Source organism: Podarcis cretensis (genome assembly GCF_951804945.1).
Source record: "Podarcis cretensis genome assembly, chromosome: 7".
Lineage (NCBI taxonomy): Eukaryota > Metazoa > Chordata > Lepidosauria > Squamata > Lacertidae > Podarcis > Podarcis cretensis.
Window position 1 is genome coordinate 27,597,423 of NC_137176.1, and position 20,904 is coordinate 27,618,326.

The window sequence follows — 20,904 nt, forward strand, 5'->3', positions numbered from 1 at the left end:
TATCAACTTTCAGTTACTTTTACTCCTTTTTAAAAACAACCGGAGACAGTAGAAACAATGTATTTCTCTTGTAGCCAATTGTCAATAAACGTTCTAAGCGCTGTCAGTGTATAATCCAAAAGACGTCAGTCCTGCTAGCAGCCCGTTTCCAGGGTCCGAGCGGCGGTATTTTAACACTCTTCACTCTCTCCTGCAGGCATATTTAGTCCACAACTCCCCCCCCCTTCTCCTGCCTCCAAGGGGGGATTTAATGTTCTTTACAGATAGAAATTGTCTTTTACAATAGGCTTTCCAAGAATTCAGCTTGCAGCCTCATTGCTTCAGTCTATTTACAAAAGGGGAAGGCGGACTTCCTGTATTGAACCTCCCCGTTACGATGCCAAATTAAACTTTTAAAAATCCAGTTCTCCCGCCTCAGCTCTACTCACGGGTAGTTACTTTAAAGCCAAATTGTCCACAGGAAAAAGTCAGTGCTCTCCGGCAACAGCTATGCGGCTTTGTTCCGTGGAAGAAGCAGTCGATTTGAAGCACCGCACCGCTCACCTCACGTCGCTCCGGACCCCCGAAACTGGGTTTCCCCGTGAGTAAGGGAGGCGCAAAAGGTGCCCGCCGAATCCCACGCTCACAGGCTTCTCCCGCCTGTGATTTTTTATGGGTCTCCGCCTTCGCCGTGGCGGCCAGACCCAATTCCCACGGGGCAAATTCCTCCCGATCAGAGGAATTCCGCCATTACCGGAGGCACCAACCCGGAAGTCCCAGTAATGGGTTCTTTTCTTACGGCTACAGTCATTGGCTATATAGCTATAGCAAACGCTAATGGGAAGAGTGGATACCCCTGACATATGCCCATGTACAATAGAAAAGTTTCAGAGTAGAAGCCATTGACCCTCAGATTCAAATAAGTGATCCAGTTTCTATGTCATAAAGAGATGCGAGATCAAAACTAAATATAATTAACAAGGGCTTCGGAAATGTAAAAAATTATCATACTAATTAATCAAACCTTTTTTGTATTTAGCTGTGTTGATTTTCTTTGAAATATAATTTATGTATGTTAGCTTGTTTGTGAATAACTTAATTTGGTCAGGGTGAATGTATACTTTCATTAAGGAGTATGTATCAGGATGGAAGTAAAAGAATGGACACATCCTGCAAATACAATGCATGCAGCATTCAAAATTTTCCAGGTGCATTTTGTACCTGGTCATCGGCCACTTGCAACCAAGTGGAGATACCTAGGTGCCAGGATGGCACCTGATGTCTCTACCATCTGGAAGTGAATGCCTGGGGATTCTTGGATCCTGACAGTTTTCACATACTAACATACTAACACATCCTGTTGAATTCTCTCTCTGATATTTTATCTGCACAATCAGAACGGATTTCAGGAACCAAAAGTTATATTAAAAAATATGACTTTTGAGGCGTCTGGCCCCAAAACAGAAACTAGGCATTCCGTTTTGGCGACTGTAACCCTGGTTTAAGGAGACATTTGGTGTCTAGCTTATATTAATCACAGCCTGGAGTCTTGGTAGCTGTGCCCCCCCCCCCCAGCTTTCATACACCTTAACTTCCACTGTCATAGAGAGTTTAAACCGTTATTGATACTCCCCTTGTCTAGAGATTCAGATGTATATTTAATTTACAAAATTCTACAAGTTTTTGAATCACTTTCCCCTGAGCGTTATATATCTATGAAATTTAATGAATTAGTGATAAATCATTTTAGTGATGAATTGGACATGAGGGAATGCCTTCCAGATATTAATGTGGGATATCTTTATTAGTCAGGCAGCCCTTGTTTAAAAGTCCTTGGAGAATGAATACAGGGTCTTGAAAAACTTACTAAATTTGAGAAAAGGTATAAGCAACGCCATAGATGCCATGCAGTGGAATTAGTATTCAGGAAGAAACTTGCCTACTCAGGCTCTAACAAGACAGAATAGACTCTGGATTATCTGATTCATTGTGAATGGAAATGTGGAGCGAATTGTTTGTTGGAGTATGGATATTGTCAAGTACAATATGGTCTCCATTTGTAGACAAATGGTCTCCATTTGTAGACATTACTTTATTGCTTATCCCAACATGCTTGTAATTTTATCTAGGAATGATCAGATTCGCCCAGTTGGTACCATTTTCACATTATTAGATAAAGAAGTCTTAGTATAAAAATAATAAAGCTTTGTGTATTATTTCTGGAATAAACAAAAATATATTCAATCTTTGCATACATCAATCAATCAGTCATTTTATTTGTATGCCACCTTTCCAAAGTTTAAACCATGCTCAAGGCAGCTTACAACATATGGAAAATTATGTAACTCCAAACATAACAAAAGTAGTCATAAACAGTAGACAAAACATCAAAAAGTACACAACCAAATTGAACAATATAAGAGCCAGCATAAAGACACAAAAAATTAACAGCAACGACCCCCCGCCCAAACAATACCCGAGCCAAGGATTCTGTTCAGCAGCCTCAGCTTTTGTAGCTGGAGTCAGTCAGGGCCCCACCCTCCCAGGCCAGGTGGGAAAAGTCTAGCAAGGCAGGGAACAAGTCTTCCAATACTCAGAGCCAAGATACATGATTGTAAAGGGCAAAATAATCCATTGGCTGTGCATTGCTTCTCATTGATAGACCTACAGTGCAGTCTTTACAGATATTTCAGACTTGCTTGAATAGGCGATAATAAAAATGCCAATGTAGTCGTTTCTCCCCTCCCCAGGATAGACAGAAATAATGATTAAGCAGCACTGAAATATTTGTCATGGGATTTGGCTTCCCAGGAAGCCATTACATGGCAGATCTGTGATCAGATTTCCCATTGTCAAAAAGGAACAGTATCATTTGTAATGATAAATGACATTTTTAAGCTGACTTTTAATTGGTCTTGAATACCATTGTAAACACATGTGGCTGAACCGTTCATTTTTGTTAAAGTAACGTTTGCTTAAATTTAGTCTTCCTCTCTGCAAGCTCCTGCTGATAAAACGCTCATAGGTTTAGAAATGCATTTAATTACACAGGGTAAAATTGATGACATTTGAATAGAGCTTCTGTCTAATCAGTTGGCATCTTAAAAAGTTGACAGCTCAGTTTTTGCTCATATTTTCTCATGCACTGAAATGCTTATATCTGCATTCTGGCATGTTCAGATAACATAATAATAGGAAAACCTCTGATATCTAATCACAGCTTCTTGTTTGAAGCCTGGTGTTTTCATACACCCTTCCCCCTGCCTTTTTACATTTTCTTTCTTGAGATGTATAGGAATTGTCAAAGCTGCTGCTTCTCCTTTCCCCCCTTTTTTCTTTTTTTAAAAAAACGGAATTTCCAAACCTGTGATTTTACAGCTGTAATCACATTTCCATAGATGTTCATGCAGAACATTCTTTGGGCATGTAAATACCTCCTTTGGGTAGTAATGGTCCTGTCAAGATTTGGATGTTAGTGACATCAGTGGAACTATTGCAGTTTAGCAAGCTTGTAATCTGAGCTGAATGGCATATGTTAATAGCAGCACTGATTTGATTTTGTGATAACGCTGGTGACATTTTGGGTGTCCTTTGTTGTGAGAGGTCCTTTGTGTGGCTGTCTTGTTACAGTCTCTGTATTAATTATTCAAAGTTCTTCAACCCTCCAAAGAGTTAAGAAATGCTGTGATTTCAGGAAGTTGCAATAATTCTAATTGAGTTCTGGACTCTTGGGTGAGGGTCTTCATCATGCTTTGAGTTTATGAATGTGTACATGCATTTGGAATTTTGCACGACTTGTTTATATGATTAACAGCTTACTCTTTCAACTTGTATAACACACTTTAAATAGAAAAAAAAGCTTTACATTTCCTGGCGTGGGGGATCTTTAACACATTAAAAAAGTATATATAAAAATCTTTTTTATGGTAAATTTGATAGTGACTGTGCGGTTGGATATTAGATAACACATTTGGGTGAGACTACGGCTACAAATCAAAGGTTTGTGGGCTTTCTTGTGCAACACTAGCACTGTTTCACCTCACAGCCATAAGAGAGGATTTTATATTCTTGAGCCTTAGCTTGCACATTTGTAAACTTGGGGACGCCCATTTGCATGTCTGTGAGTCATTTTGTGATATGGCTCAAAGCCACTCCATTATTTAATCAAGTATTAGTCATGCTAAAATATGTTCAGTCTGTCAGCTCTTTTCATGCATCATGTTTAATTCACAAATTAATTTGAATTCACTATCCATATTTCAGTTTTCACCATATCTGAAATTTTTATCACAGTTTAAATCCATTTAAGCCATTATTTTAAAGTCTGAAAAGCTGGTGTGTCCAAATTAAAATACATCTATAATATTTGCATGGTAACTTGTATAACAGTTGGCATCCCCAGTATTTTGTATAAGAAGTAGCAGCTCAGTTGCATTGCATCCAGCTCAGTTGCATTGCATCCTTTAAAAATGGAACAATACCATTTTGGCGGTACAGAGCCCCCTGTCCTGTTTGGTCCACAATTTGTCCCATTTTTGAAGTCAAAAAAATAAAAATTGGCATTTGTGTGCTCACCCAAACTTGCTTGTGTTGCGTGCAACCACACTTGGCTTTCACTGAAAAAACAGTATGCCGTAATCTGATGCACAAAGAAGTTTGATACTCAAATAAATGCAAGTGGGTGTTTGGCTGAAACTTAAATGGGCAGCAGACTGTGATGGCACTGGATCATTTAAGCCAAAGTCCTGCTAGCTGAAACGATTTCAAGTGGAAATTGTTCTCAATTTTACCTGTACAAACTAGACTGCTTTCCAGATTAAACAAGAACAACAGAAATCAAAGTGCCTATTTTTACAAACTTTTGTTTCAAAGTTTGTGATCTGCCTATAATAATGCTTTGTCTCAATTTAAAAAAAAGATGAGATGCTCTCATTGAATGGAGTGAGCTCTGTTTCAGGAACAAGTTAGGTATTTATTTATTTGGATGATTTATGCACTACTTGTCCCCATAGCCTCTTATTATAAATGGATATGTCATAATGCAGTATGTGTTTACCTTACTTTGGCACCAACAGTTTTTACCTACAAGATCCATTGATGTGAGGAATTTGGGCGTGCAATTCTCATTGGCATCCAATATGAAAATATATTGAATTTTCATAATTAAAGATACATAATACTATCTAGATTCAAGCCAATTAAAAATGTGAAACTCATTGCATTTGCAGGATCTTTCAAGTATGTAATATATTTACAGGATAAAAAAGGTTTTTAAGAGCATTATTTATTTATTAAGCAAATTTTTGGCATCATCATTTAGTATCTGCTGCTTATGCAGAGTTTCTGTTTATCCCACCATGTCATTTGCTTTCATGCTTGTCTAGTGCTACAGGCTTTAATTGGCTGGTCAATCAACTAAGCCAATCTGAATCAGTGAAGGTTGTAATTAAGGGCATACTTGCTTGTTTTACTCATTTATTCAACAATGATAAGGACAGTGAAAGAAAAGATACTTTAGAAAATACTTTTCTAAGAATGTTTGGGGTTTTTATTCCTTTCTTTAATGGTTGTTTCCCAATTCCTTCATTATCTGATGCAAAGATCAATACTGAGATTTTAGCAGAGTGCACATTTTAAAAGCAATTCAGTTGAGAGACCTAAATTGTATGCCATGCTTATATTGCAAACCCCTTGCACTGTAACTGTGTCACTTCTAGACAGGGACTTGCACGCTAGAACTAAATATTTATTAGTGGTAGATTTAGTCTTTGATTTTGTTTCAGTCCATGGAAAAGGAAAAACAAAACAAGAAGAAATAGTCCAGGCCAGTAAATTGTTCCAACCTGTAGAGGCATTTCTAGAAGCAGCAAGGTTTGTATTCAAAATGTTTTGATAACCTCATCATATTTCATGTTACAAAAAACATTGCTATTTTCCTCAGGCGAATGAAATGTTATTCAGTGGAAGGAAACTGACTGCACAAGAAGCATGTGCCAAGGGACTGGTGTCGCAAGTTTTTTGGCCAGGAACATTCACACAAGAAGTCATGGTTCGAATTAAGGAACTTGTCACATGTAATTCAGTTGTAAGTTTCTTTTACCTTATTTCACTTAAGGCTGAATAAGTGATTTGTAGTTATTATAGTGGCTAAGGAACACTTCACATAGTGAATTTTCGCAGTGCTGAGCCCTCCCAAGCCCTGAATATGCCCCAAAACATGGGGAAGCCAATTGGGTAGTGTGCAAATAACAACAACACCAATAACAACAACAACAACAACAACAAAGTTTTATTTATATCCCACCCTCCCCAGCCGAAGTTAGGCTCAGGGCAGCTAACATCAGATATATAACATTGGTATAAAATCAAACAATAATTAAATTAAATTTAAAAATATGCAGGTAGAAGCAATTTCCATAATTATGCCAGCATTTTCCCCAGTGGCCATGAATGCAAGAATAGCTGTTGTATCTGCATAAAGTCATGCCCAACTACATCATGGGACAGCTTGTTTGGAGGGGGAAGTGAGTGTGATCTGACCCCATGGACATATAACTATCCTAATGTCCACATGAAAGCTGTCCACACTTGTAATACAGCTTTTAAATAAGCTCTTTCACATGTTGTGGGAATTTTTACATAAATCTGGAAAGTTAGTCTTACATTTTAGAGTAAAGATCACAGATGTACTGAGGTAGCTAGCCAAAAATATCTTGTTCTGAACTGTAGATAGAAAGAGCTCCTTTTAACTGCTTTGAAATTTGAACAGAGTGTCCATACCGGTGTTTTGTTTCTGTTTATATTTGCTTGGATAAGACAGACCAAAAATAACCAACCCCCCACCACCCTGCCATCACATCCAAGAAATATTTAGGGTTAAATCTACAGGGTTCCACCCTGCATAAGTCCTACTTAGTATTCAATGCAACCCTCTTGGCTACGCTATGCATAGGTTGAGCTGCTTATTAATGAACCAGAGTCAGAGATGCAACAAACATTATTTGTTGTTTTTTGTTTGTTTGTTTGTTACATAATCATTACTGAAAATACTATTTTTCTGTCATAATTCTTAAACTCCCACACCTAGGTTCCAGCACAGTTAAGGCATTTAGGGAGCAATTGTATGCACAGGATGCCTGCATTAAGCAAGCTGGTGTAAGTTAAGTCAGCACAGAGTTACACCAGATCCAAATCCTGTTTAGCAGTGAGGCAGCTGCTACTGTTCTGCGGAAGGAAAACAAACCAAGTTGCTAGGTCACATATTATTATTATTATTAATTTATTTATTTATACCCTGCCCATCTGTCTGGGTTTCCCCAGCCACTCTGGGTGGCTTCCAACAAAATATTAAAATACAATAGTCCATCAAACTTTAAAAGCTTCCCTAAACAGGGCTGCCTTCAGATGTCTGAAGCCTACTTCTTAACCCTCTGGTTGCACTCCTTTTGAAGGGGCTCACATTCAGCTCAGCTGGCTGGGCCAGGATAAGCAAGCTATGCCAGCTTATCTTCAGCTCAGCTGGCACAGAGGACCTTACCACCAGCTTTGAGGTGTTTCCCTTCATCATGTACCATCTGACAGGTGCTCACGACTTGCTCATTTCTACACTCCATGTGGCAGACACAGAGAGCAATGGCCAATTCTTTTTAACTTGGAGGAAGTGTTACATCTTTCTAGTTACCAAATATTATGATTGTGCATAATGTCTCTGATTGTGCAGTGAACTGTAATCACATTTAGTTGAGCCTGCTCATAGTTCCCCTTCAGACCCTCCTAATCAGGTTGGGAAAGCTGAGGTGGAGGAGGTCAGGCTGTCCTTGGATAAAGCTTAAAGGTAAAAGGACCCCTGACCATTAGGTCCTGTCGTGGCCAACTCTGGGGTTGCAGCGCTCATCTCACTCTATTGGCCGAGGAAGCCGGTGTACAGCTTCTGAGTCATGTGGCCAGCATGACTAAGCTGCTTCTGGCGAACCAGAGCAGTGCACGGAAACGCCGTTTTCCTTCCCGCCGGAGTGGTACCTATTTCCCTACTTGCACTTTGACGTGCTTTCGAACTGCTAGGTTGACAGGCAAGCAACGGGAGCTCACCCCGTCGTGGGGATTCGAACCGCCAACCTTCTGATCGGCAAGTCCTAGGCTCTGTGGTTTAACCCACAACACCACACGCATCCCTGGATAAAGCTTAGGGACTCCTCAAGTCCCTCTCTGTCCATGTTAGCCAGCCATTTCCCAACATTCCATCCCACTCAAGCATGGCCGAGAAACAGAAAGCAGATCAGATAAATGCAAAGAGGGGTTAAGCCCCACTCAAAGATGGTGCATGCCTTGATTCCCTTCCCCCATGGAAACAAATGGTAGCCATTCATTTAACACAGGAGTGGGTAAAATTCAGTTCTCCCGTCCCTCAGTGATCTATCTCCTCCCTGAGTGTGGCTATGTCTTGTGTTTGGTGGCGGGGTGCCTCTGTTCACAGCGCCTGTTACCTGCTCTCTTTCTCTTATAGTTTAAGTATTGATATATTGGAATGGTGGTCTCCATCAATATATACAGTGAAAATGTACAGCAGCCAAAATGATCATTAAAATTGTCATTTGCAACAGAATAGCTGCCATTGGGCTTCGCCCCTCCTCTCATATATTGCAAAGAGGGCAGTATCCTCCACCCACGACAATGAGGCACCCGCCCTAACCAGTGAGTGTGCAACACACACTCATTTTTGCACTATGCCTAACCACGGCATATTTCTTGTTTTGTATAACCATATCTTTATTGTATCTTCATTTTATGTAGGTACTTGAAGAATCCAAAGGTTTAGTTCGTAGTATTATGAAGGTGGACTTGGAACAAGCAAATGACAAAGAGTGTGAAGTTCTAAAGAAAATTTGGGGTTCTGCTCAAGGAATGGACTCAATGTTGAAATACTTGCAGAGGAAGATTGATGAATTTTGAAGAGATGCTCATTGACACTGGAAATGTATTTACTTTGGGACATCTGGGTTTTATGGATGCTCTAAACGAATTTAAAAGTCCAGCACTCAGAAAAGAGTGGGACTAAAGCTTGAGGAGAACTTCTTTTTATTGTCAAGGTTTTTTTAAAAAAAATTAAAGAAGTACTGTATGTTAAGCATTGAACAAATTTCCTTTCTCCATATATAGATTATAAATATATATATTATATTTCTTTATATACACAAACTAAAAAAAAAACTATAATGGAGTGCACTACCAAACTTTTGTCTTCTACTTTATCATTGGCTAGTACTGTATCAGAAGAAAAAAGGTGGATAAAATGAGGTGTTGCGTTATTTTGTATGTGGCAGGAAGGTCCTGAAGCAATGAGATATTTTTTCACTAGAGTACAGAATTGAAACGGGTATTGGCCAGCCCTTACTTTCACTGCCCAAAAAGAGTTAGTTGAGAAGAGGCGTTGCCTTGAATTCTGAGGAAGGTTCTAAATACCTCAAGTAATGATGCATTCAGAAAAAAAACAATTATTTTTTAAAAGAAAACCCTGTAATTAAATGGTCTATTTTCTCTGTCTCTTCTCCCTGCCCCCCCCCCAATCCCCACCTCCTTTAAAAAAATGAGTGTGCTCAGGATTTATGCTATAAAAAACACTCAGCCCTTCTTGTTTGGGGTAGGATGCCCAATTCCTACCCAGAGAGCATAAAGAAGCCAGTCTGTCGTTGAAAAAGAAGCTTCATTTGCAGTATTAGTGAATCACTGAAATACCATATATACTATGGATAGCTTAGTCTTTAGTGGGTTTTATTATTTTAACTACATAATTGCTTCTGTTGCTGGGTGAGAAAACAACTCTATATAAGTTTTTGTTGTTGTTTTTTGGTTCTTTGGTTTGCTCTTTTTGTTCTTCTGTTTGAATTACACCAAAAAAATGTATTTTATTTTATTTAATAAGTTAAAATTTCTTTTGGCACACTATTAAATATTCCCTTTCTTTACAACAAAAAAAACCCACCTTACCTTATATTAGATGTTTAATATCTTTTGTTTTTAGTTTGAATTATACACTATGGCCCTGATCCAGAGATCTTTCCATGCAGCAGCAGCAGGCTGCATGCATTCTGCAGTGGATGAGGAACTCCACTGCCAGACGATCAGCACTGTCAGCTGATTTCATGTCAGAGTGGGTTCTTGAAATCGGCTCCTCTGCCTTCAGGTTAGAAGAATCATCCATCTGTTTGGCAGTGCATTCTTGATACAAGAGTACCACACTGCAACACCCAGATGCTGGATGCAATTTTCTCTTCCCTGCCCCCGCCCCCCACACAGTGCCCTTTTGTGCTCATGGAACTGCATCCAGAAAGGCACTATGCCCATGAAAGCTTGTTTTCCATGTGCAGATTGCCATTATTGGATCAGCATGCATAAAATATGCAGTATTGATGCACAAGAGTGACCTTTGTAAACAATACCTATTTTGCATTCCTTTCAGGGGTGTGTGAGGATTCCTGACTCCAGATATCTATACTTGGGTATCTGTTTGCAATCTTACTGAATGTATGAAGAATGGGGCGGGTGGGTGGGGGGAAGGAATCAAACATTATTTTTGTACAGTTTGGAACTTTATACTTGGAGCCTGACCACCTCATCCTAGTGGAGAGTTGTACAGTGTGTAAATCTGCTTTTACCTTGGATTGGTACAGTATTTTTGCATCTGTGGGACCTACTTTTTTGTTGTTCTAGTAGTTTGAACTATATATAAACTGTACAATCTGTAAAGTTTTTATAGAATAAATATTCAGCTGTGAACTGGTTAAAATAAAACTAATATTTCTTAACACCTCTTAAAATTGCTGCAGTGTTTGCTCTCTTTCTCCTCCATCTCCCTGCCTTCACTCCCCCAGGAAATACTTCATTCCAGCTTTACAAATCCTTTTAAAATTGCAGTTTTCCTGTAAACACTGCTAGTTATTCTGAGACTGTTCTACTTAATTTCCTCATTTGCAGACATAACATATTAAAACAGTTATAGAAAAGGTCAGGAGGTTAACACTTCAACCTGGTTTACCTCTTAGATGATTCAGTGTAGATATAACAGGATTAGCTCTTTCCATCGGTGTCAAGTGGAAAGTTCAGTCTCAGCTACGAACTTCACTTGCATTGACTCTTAGGCCTTAGGCAAAAATAAAAGTATAGAAAAACACACATGATGATATTCTTCCAAATGACTGTTATCTTCACATACTAGAAGCAATTACGGAACTTTTTCTACATTTTAGAATCTAGGCCAATTTTTGGTTTTCCACCCAACCATCTCATTGTTCCATTTTTTAAAAAATGAGTTTTAAGTTCCTATTTACTGGGGGGGGGGAGGAGGAAGAGGGTCTTTTTGATGGTGTGAACCAGTATGATAAACCTTCAGTGTTGTTGTGTTTTTTAGCCTTATTTTACCTAACAGTGAGTTGTACAGACTTCCAGTTTGTCTCAGTAACCTCTGCTAGGCTAGTGTTCCATTTTAAAAAATAATCAGTTCCTCTTCTAAAAAGCGTATTCTGTAATCTGGGGACCAACCTGAAAGCAGCCATTTTGTCAAGTATGTGGAGATTTTACTACATTGGCTTGTATCTCCCTGCTGCACATGAGAATAGACAGATCTGAAGAAAAACATGCCAAGTATTTTGGATAATTATCCCTCAGGCCTTCTACTCACACCCTACCTCACAAATCCATTTACCTGTCCATAGGGCCCACCTGGCTGATTTGGATAATGAGCATCCCTGCCCATCATGTTCAGAATATTTTTTTAATGTTTATTAACTGAATGTGTATGATCACCACATATTCCCTGGGTGGCTCACAAATAAAACAATTAAAATGTACAATAATAAAAGCAATTAGAAAAGGTGTTTTTCTATTTAAAAAAATCAGGATCAGGCCATAAGATGCAAGTTACTTGGGAGCTTCACCTAACACAAACAGGTGTATTATGGAACAGGAAGGTCGTTCCATAACGTGCCAGTACCAAAAAGGTGGCTCTCCACTTCATTTGGTAGGGGGCACTAAGAGCTGAGTCTCTAAAGATGATCTTAAGGTTCAAGTGAATACAGTGGTACCTCGGGTTAAGTACTTAATTTGTTCTGGAGGTCTGTTCTTAACCTGAAGCACCACTTTAGCTAATGGGGCCTCCTGTTGCCACCACGCCGCTGGAGCATGATTTCTGTTCTCATCCTGAAGCAAAGTTCTTAACCCAAGGTACTATTTCTGGGTTAGCGGAGTCTGTAACCTGAAGCGTATGTAACCTGAAGTACCACTGTACATATAGGAAAAAGTGTCCTTTTAGGTACCCAAGCAATTCAGGTTTTTAAGGTTTAAAGCCAGCCCTTTAAATTAGGCATTGAAACAGACTTGCAGCCAATACAGCTGACAAAATACAGGTCTTATATGGGGAGTGGGACCATCTAGAAGTTCAACCATTGCTCAGTAATTTGAAACATTAAACAAAAATCAACTTATTAATACATAACCTTGTATAGACAAAAACATATAGTGATTCCTGCCTCTAAGGAGCAGGCCATTAATTCTGGAAGAAAGATAGTGCCACAGCCTAAAGGGTCCTGTTCCCTGTCACCATCTGCCTTACTTTGGAATGCAGTTGCACCGAGAAGAAGGCTTTTGATGAGCTTTTGCTATTAATAACAATTTATGAATCACCTACATACATTTCAAGGTGATTTATTGACACACCATAAAAAAACAGCTAAAATCATTTTAAAGACTGCACAAAAACAACTGAAGATAGGGGTTAATTTTGTATTGTTTTTAAACCTAAGACAGAGGCTTTTTTATCCAGCTGGAAATGATCGTCAAAACAAAAACGTATTCAGTTATTTCTGGACGGTACAGATTGTGGGTGCCTTTCATGTCTCTGCCACGATGTCATTCCACAGAACAGGGGCAGACATGCTGAAAGCCATGCTCCAAGTTACTGTAGAGCAGACTTCTTGTATTTCTAGAATATTTTTTTGAGAAACTCCTGCAAATCATACTGAACTATATGTTCTCAATACACAGGCTGGTATATGTGAGGAAAGGCATTCTTTCAGGAACTCAGGGTTGTTGAGATGTTGGGGAAGTTTAAGCTTAATAAATTCGATTTTTCTTGCACCTGTAGACTGGCTACTATCCATTTTCTTCCCCTCCCTGTCCTCCCTGCATTTGTTGCTTTGTTTAGTTTCTTGGTGGGATTTGGTCCTATTTGTTATCCTTTCATACTCTAGAGGCAATGACCCTAAGGACAGGAATGGAGCAGCTCTTTCTCCCATCTGCCACTTCCAGAGTTCTCAGTCAGGGTCTCAAAGGGGATCTCTGAGATGTTACCTCTCTCAACAGTAAGAGATCATACCAAGAATCCCAACGTTCATTACTCCATGCACGTATTTTGCAACCTCTCATAGGCTCTCAGCCCACAGTTGTGTGGTAGACAATAAAGAATGATTGTCAGACTCTAATGACAAAATTTTAACAGCATTTTTTTTTTTTAGGGTGTTGCACATTCTGCTTTGTAGAAAGCCATGATGCAAGCAGAATGTGACATCACTGAATTACAGCATGTTGCTCATTCAGAGATACTCTGTTAAACACTTGATCAGTAGTTTTATTCTTGTTATGAATAGCTTCATAGATGGCTGCAGCCATGGCCTCTGGATTACATCATTAAGCATTGGTTTCAATTATGAATCACTGAGTCACCCTGTTCTCCAGTCTCTAGTTCCATCCAGGAAGCAAAATTGTGCAACTCTACCAATGAATCTGAAATTATCTCATGGACTGTCCATGGTTATAAGCAAGATGCATTCATCTGGGAACGTCTTGTGGTTGGACATTAAACATACCGATTATTTTAAAAGAATAATTAAGGTTAAGTTGGAACTTGAATCAAGTAGGAAGGTCTTGAAACCTGTTTCAAAAAACTGTACCTTGAAATGGCACTTCAGATAAATGCATTTAACATTATTGTTGCCAATAGGAAGGGAAGAGGTTCCACAATCATAGGAACAGGTGCCTGGCTTGCTGTTCTGCCCACAAACACTTGGTTGAAACTAGCACTACCCAAGCCATATGGGAAACTCTGGCACACAGATTGTATATTAATATATTTTGCATTTTATGTATGAAGTTTCTATTCCACCCTTCCTCCCAAGGGAGCCCTTTCTGGTACTGACCCTGCAAATAGGAGCAGAGCCACAGTAAAATGGTGCCTCCAACTTCCCATCCCCAAGTCATTCCACAGGGACACCATGGTCAGTGGTGTCTAAAGTCACTGGGAGATCAAGGAACACCAACAAGGCTGCACTTCCTCTGAACTTGATGACACAGCAATCCTCTCAAGAACTCCTATAGGCCTGAAAACACTGGCAGCATACTGCAAGGAGAGCAGACTAGAACTAAATTATCAGAAAATCAAGATCATGTGCTTTGCCAAAAGGCCCAAACCTTGCTCATGCCATAAGATTGCTCAGTGGCCATAAGACTGAGCAGCTCACCTGCTGCAAATATTTGAGTATAACCCTTCACTCCTCAGAAAGTAGAAATGCCTACAAGGTTTATGTTGCAGGGAATGCCCAGAGAAGCGCAAATGCAATGCTCAGGTACCTCAGGACTAAAGGCGGACAATATATACCTGCAGCCCTCAAACTGTTTGAGGCCAAATCCATTGTGCAGCTTGTATATTGTGCCCAATTAGGTCCCCTTGCCAACTGTGCGCCATTAGAACTGGTACAATCTAAAATTTAAGATCAGCCCTACAAGTGCCTAAACACGTCTCCAAAGCTACCACACGTCTCGAAACTGGATTTGTAAGAATCGAGGCTAGAGGATGGCTCACCACACTAAATTACTGGCTAAGACTATCCTTTCTCCCATGTGGCCTTGCTCCCTTAACATTTAAGGTCAGTTTCCAAACGACATGGAAACGTGAAATGATAAACATAATAACAACTCTAGGCTTCACCCCGCAGATCCTATTCGACATGGAGTATGAACAAGCCAAAAAAGCATCAAACAGCACATGGAAGATACCAAATGCCAAGCAGATCCAGCCAGGTCCCCCCCAATTTTAATCAGTGAAACCAGAAGATACCACCTCCCAGATGCCATATATAACTAACCTTGAAATTCCAAAACAGTGAAGGGCTTTCACTCTGGCCTGTTGCCAGGCCCTCCCTTCAGCCATCCAGGGCTGCTTTAGGAAGACACCATATGGGGAGAGGAAATGCCCATGTGGCTCTAGGCAACTGGAAACAACAGAACATGTCTTTTTCCTCTGCCAATACTATACAGATATACAAGCTAGGTTCATCTTGCCTATATTACATAAATTCCCAGAACAACTTTATACCTCCCTGCTACTTCCAAGATGAAAACCCATATTACATACTCAGTTGCTAGATTCTGCACTGCCATGATGGATATTCATCAAAAGGATGGTTTGTGCCACAAAATGCAAGACCTGTGCTCCTTCACACTCCCTCCCTTATAGTTTTAACTGTTTGTCTCTGTTTCTATGTTTTTACGTATGTATAATATAATCACCTTTTAATTACTAGTTTTTATTCCTTACCTGTTTTAATTGTGTGTTTTAAATCGTATGTTTTATCTTATGCTAACCTGCCAACCTAGCAGTTCGAAAGCGTGTCAAAGTGCAAGTAGATAAATAGGTACCACTCTGGCGGGAAGGTAAACGGCATTTCTGTGCGCTGCTCTGGTTCGCCAGAAGTGGCTTAGTCATGCTGGCCACATGACCCGGAAGCTGTACGCCGGCTCCCTTGGCCAATAAAGCGTGATGAGCGCCGCAACCCGAGAGTTGGCCATGACTGGACCTAATGGTCAGGGGTCCCTTTACCTTTACCTTTAACCTGTGACCAAAATAATGTTTGATACTGATACTGACACTCTGTATCTTTCCTGATAAAGGTCAACAATCAAGCTGAGCAAGGGTACTAAAACCAGGCCTGAAACTAGACTAAAATGGGTCTCAAATATCTGCTTCCTCCAGGGACAACTGCAGCTGGCCAACTACCACCCTATTTATCCCATTTTTCAAACAATTATTTTCTTCCAAAGCAACTTGCTTCAATAAAGCAGAGATAGGCACTGCCATCAGGCTTTCAGATATACTCAAGGGAAAGGAAGCAGGGTGAACAGGTAGAGAAGGGAGATCAATTCTTCAGTGCAAGAACAAAGTGGTGAGCTATAAATGAGCATTTGGGACTAGAAGCTCTTCCCTTGCACCTGTTCTTGTCTGAACAGCAGGCAGGGGCTCTTATTCCTTTGGCCAAATGATAGGGCCTGAGTGCCCTTTCCCCATTGCAGGCAGATTAATGCAATATGTTAATTGGTCAAATTAATTTGTAACTTTTTGTGTCTTTCACCCACTCATGCAAAAGGGAACAACTAAAAATCACTACGTACTATATTTTCCCTCAATCTAAAGTGTAACACACACTGTATAGTACTGGTGTCATTTCTAGCTAACCAACCAAAGTGAGCAAGTTGGTTTATTTTTCACCTTGTAAATGTTATGATTCCACTGGTCACCAGAGATTCTGGAATGAAGCCTGACAGATTTGTTTAGGGCACACTTCTAGGTTTCACATTTGAATGTCAGATTGATTCCCTTGCCCATTTTCAAAGGAGAAGGGAAAATGCAAATTAATGAAATATGACCTCTCACTTGAAAACTGACATAGCAGAGTGTCTCAAATGCTCTTTAAGAACTTGCTGTATGATTTGCTTTATGCAGCATTAGAGTTACAGCCCTGCAAAGATTACACACATGCCTTAGACTGACCTAATATAGATACCTTTGGCCTCAGCTAATAATTTACAATGCCTATGGTTTTCAGGGAGTGACGTATGAGCTATCTGCAAATGAATATGTATGAGCTTTATAGACACTTGTGTCTAAGACCACATATGACATTCGGCAATAAAAAGTTAATTTGAACTAAACCTTAATCCTGAACATGCAACATTGCTGCAAATCTGAAGAAAGGCACTTTCACAATCAATGTTGCCCCAATAAGGGGTTAATTCAAAGCCATTTGTGTTCTAGCTGTGAACTGGGACACAACAATAAGCCATTTGATTCTTCATTTTTACAAAGAAGCCAAGAGTGTGGTTCATATTTTACCTTTTGAAGAGGTGTGACTTCTCTTAGGAGCCCTCCATGGGTAAATGCAAGTACTCTGCTCTAAAAGGTCTGGTACTCTTAGCAATGGGGGGAGCTTCTATTCACTCAAGGGTCATGATACATTATATGGAGAATGGAGATCCAAGCAGCTTTAAAAACATCCAGACATAACGTAGCTTGCTATTTTCTATGGACACAATCCTCCAGATACTGATGTTGCACAATCTCCATTTAAATGAACAGAGCCGCAGTAAAACTTGGAAGATTTACAGATCTTAACCCCCCACCCCAAGTAGAATTTTTTAGATTTTACTTACTCTTTGTTCCACCGATTAAGGAGTAGAGAGACTGAATCATGTTGAATAAAGGAATGATACATGGCTCCCCCCTATATCCTCACGCTGTTTTGAAGGGGAATGCTTCCGTTTTGTAATCTGCTGTGTCAGAAGATGTATGTGCTACAACCACCATTTTTTTGCTGGGGGGTGGGAGGGAAGACAGAAGAGAAATCAAGGCTCTAGTTGATATCCCCCCACCCCAGTCATCATGGATCGCTAAAAGACAACCTGTCTTTGCACAACTAAAGTGATGACCAAGTACAGGTGAAGTGTTGCCACGGAAACAAAATACCTGGGGCTCCATGTGGAAGGGTGCATGTCTTTCTTCCCTCCTGCCGTGGCTGGAGATGTAATCAATGTGTCTGTGTCTGAAAGAGAACAAAAAAGACTACCATTCTTGAAACTAGGTCTGAAAGAGACAGCTATGGCCCTAGGAACCTAGTGGGTGAGCAGGACATGTTGGAAAGTTAATGAGGTGAAGCTGCTTTCATGTTCTGGCTCTGTATACATGCAAATAAAGCTTGTATCACAGAAACTCTACCTGTGACCATGGGCATCTATGGGGCACGGGGGCGTGGCAAGGGCTACCTTTTGGTGTTTTAATTTGCAGGGGAAATTCCTGGAGATGCCCATGCCAATGACCTCCATTCCAAGGAAGAGTAACTCACGAAAATTACTCAATTCAGCTGACTGGGCATCCAGTTGCCTCGCATACGTAACTCCCCAATTATATATGTAATATGCTGCCATGTGTTAACTTTGTGTGCTCTTCTGAATTGGCAGTTCTGATAAGTTGCTCATGAAATAATGGGAGAGGTTCCCTGGGCACAGAGCACTCATGGACCAGGGTGAATCAGTCTTCTGTTGTAGATACAGGGAGAAGAGTGAAATACATTGGTGAAGGGCACGTGAGGATGTTTTTAAAATTTGGCTGTGCTCCTAAGCACATTTTACTCAGAAGTAACATTAGTTGCTATTAAGTGTGTTTAAGAATACAGTGATAGCTCGGTTTACGAACTTAATCCGTTCCAGAAGTCTGTTCTTAAACCAAAACCGTTCTTAAACCGAGGCAGCTTTCCCTAATAAGGCCTCCCGCCGCCAGTGCCCTTCCACCATTCTGATTCTGTTCTAAGACCGAGGTAAAGTTCTCAAACCAAGACACTATTTCCAGTTTTGCGGCGTTTATAAACCAAATCACTCTTAAACTGGACTGTTCTTAAACCGAGGTTTAAGAACTGCCATTACAACACTATCTAAAACACTATCATCAACAGGACAACATATGCTCCTCCTGATATCTTATTGACACAGAGGAAGACCTTCAGACCTCGGACAATAAAATAGAGGGATTCTTGAAGGAACATAAAATAAAGAACTGTTTCTGTATTTCCCGGGATAGCAGTAATTGCCGGTTCTAAGGCTTGTCTGGCTAGAAGCCAATGAGAACCAAAATCACTGCATCAACTCAATTGACAAGCAAGTTACAATATTTCACTTTGGGAGTTAGAAAGTGATTTGAAGAAATCAACAGTCCATGGTCACTTTTGGAAACAGACATTTCACCAAGGGCTTTGGACTATTTTTTTCAAAAATAATTCAGTTTCATTTCTTCAGGTTTTTACATGATGACATTTTCAGGAAATATATTCTAATTGCTGTAGTAAAATTAAGTTGCTTAAAGAGAACACAAGGAAAGCGATCCTGCATCAGACCAAGCCATTCCGTTTCATACCACAATGTCCTGAATGATGTTTAACAACATAGCTTGAGCATCCCCAATGCGGACTACATATTTTTATAAGATAAAATATTGTGATCTAGCAGCCTCATACCTGCTATTACTTGGGAATTCTAAGAACGCACTCCCCACCCCCCAAAAAAGAAAAAAATCAGTGGAGTTTTGAAATCAGTAGTGAAAATCAGTGGTTTTGAAAGGTCTAGTTTGCCATATTGATTCAAAATGGTGTCCAATTGTATCCAAACAGAAGAAAGCCCACTCCTTGATCTCAGGAACCATCTGGTTAATGCATACAGAGGAGGCAAACAACTTTCCAAAATATATAGTGAATTAAAATAACCACAGAATTAAAACACCTCATATGAAAGGTCTTGTGTTCTTTCAGAAGATGCAAGACCCTAGCAAGCCATTGAGTTGTGGCAACTGATAATGTATTTCTTTTAAGAGCTAAAATTGCCTGAAGGCACGCACTGTTCTTAGAATATCATGATGGCACTTAATGGCAACAATAAATTCAGGGCTGTGTGCAAGGTAGGCTTTAAAGCATGTCAAAAAACAGCAGCTTCCATTCTTTCTCTCTCTCTCCCTCTCCCCCCCCCCCCCCCGCCCCCGCCCCAGATCTCTAGTAAATCAGTGCCAACTTGTTGGTGTAATATGTACTCATCAGATCACCCTAGGGAAGGAGGTGTCAGTTCTATCAACAGTCTTCTAGATTAGCCCCATGAAGGTACATTAGAAGGTAGATTCGGAAGAGTCATACGGTAGCAATTTAATGCCTTTGTTAAGCCCAACTTTGTCACCCCTTTGCAGTTGTTAGAAAATCTGGGAGGGTGGTGGACAGAAGGATTGATAAAGTTGGACAATATGTATGTCAGGAAGCTACAAATGACTGCTTCAGCGCACAACGAAAATATGTTTTCAATTGGCTATTGTCACCTGATTTGAATTTACCTACAGCAGCCAGGACTTAAGCTTATGAAGCTATGAAAAAGTGTTGCAGGATCCTAAACCAAGCAATACCCAGTTACTCCCTAACAATACCCAGCAATACCCAGTTACTCCCTAACACATCTCTACTGTCGCCTATACAAGGCTTGATCCTGGTGTAGCTTAACTTTGTTGTTTCCAATTGGACCCAAATGATGATGTGCACAATCACTGGCTGCATTAATCAAGCCCAGATAAATATCACAAAGTCCCTCTACATCTGAATGAGAATTCTCATGAACTCTCCAAACAATGCTGCAAGTTCTCTAAATTGAAACAATAGTATACTAAGCATTATGTTACTAACTTGGCACAGTGCATTGGTTCATGCATTATTTCTCTAAAACACATTTTTTAAAGGTTTATGGTTGTTTCAGCAAAAATTGTTAGGTCACAACATTTATTCTACATAAGAACAATGCACTGGAAAAATCTGGATGGCCTTTCCAGTTCAAAATGAAACAAATATGAACTTAAACTATTGGATTCTTCTGCTTTGGAGAATTGTAAATTCAACTTTCTACTTGGGGAAAAAATGCATAGATATATGCAATTCATCTCCAAACTACCTACACAGATGAGTGAGCTCCAGCCAACTCCATTTCATATCAAAGCCTATATTTTGACAGTGCTTCCATTTTTTATTTCAGAAGCTTCTTCCTTTGTTTAATTTAGTACCCACTATTCACTTCTGTTGACTCTTATTG

At 39.9% G+C, this 20,904-nt stretch overlaps 2 protein-coding genes across 9 annotated transcripts in view; one reads left to right on the forward strand and one right to left on the reverse strand.

Moving 5' to 3' along the window:
* CDYL (chromodomain Y like) overlaps nucleotides 1-10,793 on the forward strand; it is a 401,628-nt gene extending 390,835 nt beyond the window's left edge. For all 4 annotated transcript variants that reach the window (XM_079985015.1, XM_079985016.1, XM_079985014.1 and 1 more), the window contains 2 exons: nucleotides 5,921-6,064; nucleotides 8,770-10,793. In XM_079985015.1, the coding sequence (XP_079841141.1) occupies nucleotides 5,921-6,064; nucleotides 8,770-8,928 (303 nt within the window). In that variant the 3' untranslated portion in view covers nucleotides 8,929-10,793. The remainder of the gene's footprint in view (nucleotides 1-5,920; nucleotides 6,065-8,769) is intronic.
* The window catches only part of RPP40 (ribonuclease P/MRP subunit p40), a 33,751-nt gene continuing 14,636 nt past the window's right edge, over nucleotides 1,790-20,904 (reverse strand). The window contains exons 9-14 of one of the 5 annotated variants that reach the window (XR_013841144.1): nucleotides 17,765-17,840; nucleotides 16,511-16,618; nucleotides 11,012-11,116; nucleotides 7,063-7,203; nucleotides 5,505-5,587; nucleotides 1,790-2,198 (exon numbers count right to left, since the gene is read on the reverse strand). The gene's annotated coding sequence lies outside the window, so the exon portion shown is untranslated. Of the gene's footprint in view, nucleotides 2,199-5,504; nucleotides 5,588-7,062; nucleotides 7,204-11,011; nucleotides 11,117-16,510; nucleotides 16,761-17,764; nucleotides 17,841-20,904 lie in introns of all 5 variants that reach the window. The other 4 variants (XR_013841145.1, XR_013841147.1, XR_013841143.1 and 1 more) reach the window with 4 other exon arrangements.